We start from the raw sequence: 7,919 nt of genomic DNA on the forward strand, positions 1-7,919 counted from the left end.
GTACAGCACTGTACAATGTGAAAACTTTTCTTTCATAGTTTTAAAGTGCATCAGGCAGATAGAACAAGTGAATCAATATTTCTTGTTGGACGTTTTTGTTTACAACTAAGAAGACCTGTAAAAGTTTAAAGTACACGTGACCCGACGATTTCATTTCAAACTATTATCAAGCATGTGCTCGTTTAGCTGTTGCATGAATCAAGTCTCAGAATGATTTCAGCCTCCAGCTGTTGGCTCACCGGCTGTGGCTGCAGTGACACACAAGCACGCGCACGCGCGCACGCACACAAACACACACGGGGCAGGTTTTAGCAGACTTTATGCCGTGAGAGGACACGTGAGTGGGAAGCAGTTCCCTGGCTGAGTCGCGCGTGCGCTGTTGCTGGCCACGGCGGCAGGCGGTTTTGCGAAGTGGCCGCGGCGTGGGGGGGGGGGGGGGGTTCTGGGGCGGAGAGACACATCAGCAGCGGAGGGGGAAGTGGAGGTATCAGTGTGAGGCGGCGCAGCTCCAAGCAAAGGACACGCACACCGTGTGCACCATCAGCCGCGCGCCTCGTGGAATAACAAACATCCGTGCCAAGGATCGCTGCAGGAGACATCTGATGGATGAAAGAATAGCACATTTACAGGAAAGACACTTCATGGAGCGCGCAGACTTTTTGGGGTGAGCGTGATTTTTTTTTTTTTACTCTTTTGAAAAGTCTTAGAAATAAGCCGTTATCAGACATCTTCTCACTTTTACTTTAGGGTGGACTACCCCTCTCTGTACATGTGCAAACCAAAAAGGGGAATAAAGCGGGAGGATGGCGGCAAGGTGTGGAATTAGAAGCATTTCAGAACCTTTTATTTTATAGTTTATTTTGCCGTATTCACGATTACATAACTTTGGAACACACTTATCGCATTGTCATGTGTCCACAGGACGCTTATAAGTTACCACATCGTTTGATAGAGAAGAAGAGGAGAGACCGAATCAATGAATGTATCGGTCAGCTGAAGGATCTGCTGCCGGAGCATCTCAAGCTGTCGGTAATATGACGACTAAACGAAAAAAAAAACTTCTAAAAAGTTTAGGTTGCGTGGAAGGACAAAGTCTTTGATAAACTATAGAAAATCTGAGTTTGTTCTGTATTCACGCAGACGTTGGGCCATTTGGAGAAGGCGGTTGTTCTGGAATTAACTCTGAAACATTTAAACGCATTGACTGCGGTGACGGAGCAGCAGCACCAGAAGATCATAGCTTTACAGAACGGTAAGAGCAACACGCATCATCAAGCTGTATGCATACTGCTTCGGTATAGTGGAAGCTCACGCACATAGTGGAAAACAGCGAACGTCCTTAATCGCACGCGCGGGTGTGCTTGCGGTTGCAGCAGACGCGCACGTGCGACACCTGTCGATCACGTGTTGTTGTCGTCTTGAGTTTTACCACGTATCGAACTTAAGTTTGGAAAATGTATTTTGTTTTAAACTATGTTCGGATCGAATTGGGCACGCTTTAGAGCAAACAGTAAAACACAAACGCCTCCCTGTAATTTGAGGACTTTTCTGAAACCCAAATAGACAGTATTACATAGCTGTCTATATACAATGCCATTGTTTTGTACAGATGCTACAACGTTTACGTACATCGAGGTTGTTTTCTGGTCATCTCGAGGCAAAACTATAAATACCAATTGTTATGCGACAGTTTTCAAGACGCAACTTGGAACAGTTCCAACTATCACCAGTCTGCAGGTTTTTCCACAGAAAGTGTATTTAAATTGATCACGTAGCCTACATTGGTTGTATATGATGACTGTTTTCTGAACGTTACAAATAATTCATGTTAAAAAAATTATTGAATACCATGACACATTTTAATCATGTGCAACCAAAGTACATGTTTTAGATCATCAGATACATGCGACTGATTGAAGGGTCATGGAAATTGTGAAAAAGTTACAGATAAGAGTGAGCATACATAGTACCACATGACAGTTTTTGCACATCTTTCCAGAAAATCACATAATTTGTCAAGGTGTGTCACAAAACCTTCAGCACTGTGTCACAAAAGATATACCCCAACCCCAAAGTATATACAACAAACTTTTCCTGGAGTCTAATGTGCTTTCTCTGCCGCGCCTTTATGCACTCCTAGATTCATCTAGAATCCTCTGCAACTCTGTTGTCATAGTCACAATGTCACCCATGTCTCGAAAAAGGGTCACCACCCCCTTGAGCTCAAATACTCAGTGCATTGATCGCGGGTGTATTGTCATGGCAACTCTCGCTTATTTCCGCGCACCGAATAAGTGCAGGATCTTTTTCCGGATGGGCTGGTAGATGTCTGGCCAACAATGAAAGTGAAAACTTGCAGTTTGGCTTCAAAGTATTTGTTTTGTAACACTGTCCTGAACTTTTCACATAATATCTACACAGTTGTGGTGCATGATTTGGCATAAGGTGGCACATTCTTGGCAGGAACACAAGAGCGTAAGGGTAGAACGTAATGATTATTTTTCCAACAGGGGACCGGTCAATGAAGTCGTCCATTCACACTGATGCGGAAGCCTTCCATTCGGGTTTCCAAACATGCGCCAAAGAAGTCCTGCAGTACCTGAGCCAGTTTGAGAACTGGACGGCGCACGAGCAGAGCGGCGCCCAACTCGTCCAGCACCTCCACAAAGCCCTTGCTCGAGCGCAGTCCGGCCCGTTCCTTCCCCAGCAGCAGCACCAGCTCCCCACCGGCATGTCGCTGGATGCTAACAAAGCCGACAACCAGGCAAACTGCGTCCCGGTTATCCAGAGGACCCAAGGCGGGGACCTGACCGAGAATGACACGGACACGGACAGTGGCTATGGGGGTGAGGGGGGCAAGGACAAAGAATGTGAGCACAGCAACACCTTGCAGGCGGCCAAAGGTGTGAAAATCAAGCAGGAGTTTGGAGATGAACGACCGGCCAAGAAACCAAAGATGGACTGGTCCGGCAATGGCTCGGCGGGCGCTGATGTGGCACTCGTGAATTCTCTGATGGGATTAACCGGCGTGGGACAACAGACGCCAATTTGCATGCCTTTCTACTTCATCAACCCATCAGCCGCTGCCTCGTACATGCCTCTGTTCGATAAAAGCAACATGGAAAAGGGCATGTACCCGCCGGCGGCAGCGGCGGCTGCCCTGGCCTCCCCCTTCCCGTGGCTTTACCCAGCACAAGCGTCCGCAGCTGCGGCCGCCGCGGCCGCAGCTGCGGCCTTCCCGGGTTTGTCCGCGCATTTTGGCGCCTCGTCTCCATGCAAAGACACCCAACTCGCTGATGACGGCAACCCCCGCGATGCTGAGACAAGCTCGCCCGAGGAGCACGAGCAAACGCCCACGAGTGATGAAGGTGACGACGATGAAGAGGGCGAGATTCAGCGGCTGGGGGACCGGTCACCCGTCTGTCAAAGCAGCTAACTTGGCCGGGGCGGATCACCTCCACCCTGGAGGCCATAAAATTTCTTATTAGACACATTTCTTGTGTGAATGCTGAGAGTCAAGCACCCGACCAACCATGCATTTTCTGTAGTCGCTTATCCTCAATAGGGTCGCAGGCCTACTGGTGCCTATCCCAGCTGTCTATTGGCAGTAGGTGGGGAACACCCTGAACTGGTTGCTAGCCAACTGCAGGGCACTCAGAGACGTTTGTCCACCCATTCACGCATCCAATCACACCTAAGGAAAATTTAGTGGCCAAATCGCCTGCCATGCATGTGTTTTGGAATGTTGGAAGAAGCCGGAGCGCCGGGAGAGAACCCACGCGGGCTCGGGGAAGAACATGAGTCAAGCACCTCTAACCTAATAAATAAGATGATTAACACTATCTAGTACTACTACAGTTGGCATGGCCACGTTACAAAAACATGCATATTAATTTAACATGTTCTTGCACTAACACACCCAAAACATACTTAAAATGGCATCAGGAATGTCACGTATTGCACAGTGCTGGCTACTTTTCGTCTGGCCAGAGCTATGGCGCCATCCTGTGGTGTTATATAAAGAGCACAAAAACATGCGAAAAGTTGAGTGGATTTCTCCAGCTGAACTTCCTTGAAAAAAAGATCACGTCTCTTGCTTTACCACGCACGAGTGATGTGGCTGAACACACGTAACAAGATTACATTTTCGAATATCAAAAATGTCGTGCAAAATTAAAAGAATACCATATCATATCACAAGCTTTCTTAAAAAAAAAAAAAAAAACATTTTGCGGTGCATATTACATACTGTATATGTAAATTGTGTTTTACGATAGTATTTTTGTTATTCATGACATTTCATCGTATTTGTGTCTAAAAAGTGAAGCGTGGCAAGCCTCTTGCTAAAATACAAAGAAAGGTGATCAGGTGATTTCCTAGAACTTCGACAGATATCCTAACTACAAATCTGACATCACGATTCCTCGTTTCCTCTACCTGTATTATCCTAATATAGATCCAGAGCCAAGGCAATTTATCTCCTGGTTGACAATCGTTGTTTGCGGCACAATTACAGAAAGCCATAAGCGTATTAGGCAAAATTTCATGATGAGAACACCCAGAAGTGTCAGTTTTGTTGCCGCGAGTTGGTTGTGTGCTTGAGCGTCAAGCGTGGGTGTGTGGTCGTGTGTCGCCATTTTTTTTTCGTGATTGTACAGTTCATTTGTGTTCTGCCGCATCGCTGTGAGCAACCGTTCTAATATTGCTCTGCCATCCACTAGGGGGCATGCCTGCACGGCATGTTACGTTTTGACGCAATTATTAGGTTATACAGTCCTCCACCAATGTGGTCGCATCTCTCAGCATTCACACAATGTCTGTCATTTTCTTAGGATGTGGACGAATGTCAAAGATGTGGATCCACGGAGGAGATTTTTGTGTATTATAGCTACCTTGACGAAACATTTGTGACAGTGTGCCTTTTGCACTTATGCTCGATGAATTAATCCGAATGCTCATCGACGAGGATTGGCGTAAACGCAGCAAAAAAATTCTGTTGCACTGTAGTTTACTTTTGTATCGGCTTTGATAAAATATTCTCAAATGGCAGCATTGATGCCAAATTTTGGGTACTACGAGTCACTACTACAATCAGCTAGTCTCTTTGGAGGGAAGACATCGCAAAGGATGTCTTCCAATTGGAACATCTCGTTGCATCTGCTCGGATTGTAAATAATCAAACCCGAATGATTGTCGGGTTAATCAAGATTTAAGTGTGCACTAGATGGCCTTGTTGGGCACAATACCTCACATCCAGCTTTTTGCGCGGAATACTTGGAGATATATTAGGCTCTTCTTAAAACAACAGAATTATCACACGTAACACACACACACACACACACACACACACACACATTGTCGCTGTCTGGCAGAAACCTTGTATGTCAAAATATGGTCAAATTACCTTTTTCGCCCCACAGATCAATCATTGTGACACAACGTTAGCCAATTTGAAGTGGTGAAAATAACTAGACTACAATTCTTGATTGCAATTCCTGCCAATATAAGTGTTGTTTAAGTGTGGCAAAATGACTTTGTTTTCCTCATTTTGAGGAAGCTGTGTGGCGCTATTTAACTGCTGTGTTTCTTTTGTTTTGTTTTTTTAGACAATAACAAGAGAAATTAGTATGGTTCACTATACAGAGAATCCTTGCTACTTCGCGCCTCGCCTATCGCATATTGGTCGATGGTCGAGCCGGGAACCAATCGCGTGTCTTACCAATCTGCCTCTTGAAATCAAATTTGAGTGTCTTGCAGGTCAAGATAAGGTCTTCTATAAGACACGCGATTGGCTCCAGGCGCGACCATCGACCAATGAGGGCAAGAGTTGTAATCTTCTCCCACCGGAACTCTCGCTTGTTTTTCCACACCTGGACGTGCTGGTCTCATTCTAAAAACATGCAGACTGTTGCTCGTCCAAGACAGAACTTGGAAATCTCTTACCTAGATTTCTTGTATAATAAAATGGTATTTGAAGTGTTAACTCTCATAGTTATCATGTTTGACTTTAATTCGACGTCCGGGCGCTGCTGATATGACCTTATGATCGTAAATAACATGCATAGAATGAAGACTTTTCACATTTAAAAAAATGAAAACGTTTATACGAGGTTAGTTGGCTCACTTATTTGATTTATTGTACCACTCATGGCTTACTATCTTTAAGAAGGCATTTGTGAAGGTGACGTGGGACAGACCTTTGCTTTAGTGACGTTTTCACAGGCTTTTTGAGCAGCGGGGGCTCAGCATCATCACGAATTTCGGACTGCTGAGTTGCCGCCGTTTTGGTGTTTGTTGGCATTTTCATACATTTATCGTTGTTTTTTGTGTGTGTGTTCTTGCATATTAAATTAATGATAGAATGTATTTTTTGGTTAGTGTTATGTTGATATACGCGTGCAACAGCAACATAAAAAAATAATACAACTTTAAAAAGCTATCTTTTTTTTTTTTTTGCTTTTGACAGCACTCTACAAGGATTCGTCCCGACAGCGACAAATCTCCATATTTGAAATCAAATTGAGCGACATTTCTATTTGATCCAAAGTCAATCGTAAATGCGTTATTTCAAGTTCTTAATCGAGATACTGGAGAAGCCTTTTCTGCACAATGGTCTGCCTGGCCTGCGTGTGTGTTGTAGGTTCTCCAAGTGAAGCATTTCTCTGAGATGCTGTGAGCCCCTTTACCTCCAGAAAGCAATGTAGGATAGCACCTTACAGATCTTTGATATTGAATGTACCTGTATTTTCCAAACTGTTAACGTTTGTATGTAGGAAAAGCGTCCTCTGAGATGTAAAGTGCACTTTTTCTGCTTAAGTCATGTTATCCACAAAAAGCCAATCACTGTACTTGACCTTTTGTCGTGGATGTATTGTTGCATTGAATCAAATACATGGTTTCAAGTCAAACCAGTAACAGATGTCACATTTGCGATGACTTCAGGCAGTGAACGGAGAATTTTGGCAAAATTTTGGAGAAATTTGTCAAATTGAGCTTTTTCCCATTTTGATCATGTAGATCCGAATATGTAAAACGTTTTTTTAAAATGAGAAAAAAAAAGAAGCCGAGGTCGCATAACATTCGAGGACAATTCCTGCAACTTTAGTGACGTTAGGCTTTAAAAAAGTTCTACATGTGATTGACCCATGATTCATCTTGTGTTTGCAAACATGACGTTGCTTTTGTAGTTTTCTTCAGCTGGTCTAGCCTCAAATCGGTCATCAACTGATAAAGAAAGTGGCATGTGTGTCTGTAAATACTTTTTTGTGAATGTACTACGAAATATGTCTGTCAATGTTGTAGACGTCTATGGATTTTTTTAAAGAAAAAAAAAATCCCTGAGCAGTTGTTGCACATTTTGTTGCTTTACACATTATGCTGTTATATAAATTATTGCTGATGAATTGACAAATAAATATCAAAACTCAACATGTTACCTCTCCTTATATGCACAATGTGTGGTCCAATCATGTAGGACATGAGACTTAGTTTCAAAGTTTAACCTTACACGTCGGCCCACGTGTTCTTCAGACCTCGAAAGACAAGTTGTGTGGATGAAATGGAATGTAGTCAAAACAACTCCAGTCAAGATGACAGGTCATGCCTGAGCAATGTACAATAAGCTCAGGCTTTGAACTCAAGTCATGTGATAGGATGAGAAGAATACCTCAGATGAAAAACAAGGGGTCAAGCGGGGGTCCATGCATGGTTTACTGGAACATAATTTGCATTTATATTGAAAACTATAAATTGTCCTTGTATGTATACTAAATGCTATAAATTGTCCTTGCATGTATACTGAATTCTATAAATTGTCCCTATACGTATGTTTGTGAAAATGGATGGTTGTTCGTCTGTGTGCCCTGCGAATGGCTAGCTACCAGCTCAGGATGTATCTCGCTTCGCCCCCTGTGCCCGCG

General features: G+C 43.8%; 1 protein-coding gene across 1 annotated transcript; it reads left to right on the forward strand.

Annotated features, from left to right (window-relative positions):
* The first annotated feature begins 479 nt into the window (after positions 1 to 479).
* On the forward strand, positions 480 to 7,428 carry bhlhe41 (basic helix-loop-helix family, member e41). Its single transcript, XM_088418091.1, has 5 exons — positions 480 to 664; positions 748 to 814; positions 922 to 1,029; positions 1,141 to 1,252; positions 2,511 to 7,428. The coding sequence occupies exons 1-5, from the start codon at positions 603 to 605 to the stop codon at positions 3,434 to 3,436; spliced, it is 1,275 nt and encodes a 424-aa protein (XP_088274217.1). The 5' UTR covers positions 480 to 602; the 3' UTR covers positions 3,437 to 7,428.
* Positions 7,429 to 7,919: the final 491 nt, after the last annotated feature.

Source organism: Hippichthys cyanospilos, chromosome 6 (assembly GCF_059441005.1).
Source record: "Hippichthys cyanospilos isolate Australia breed blue-spotted pipefish chromosome 6, RoL_Hcya_1.0, whole genome shotgun sequence".
Lineage (NCBI taxonomy): Eukaryota > Metazoa > Chordata > Actinopteri > Syngnathiformes > Syngnathidae > Hippichthys > Hippichthys cyanospilos.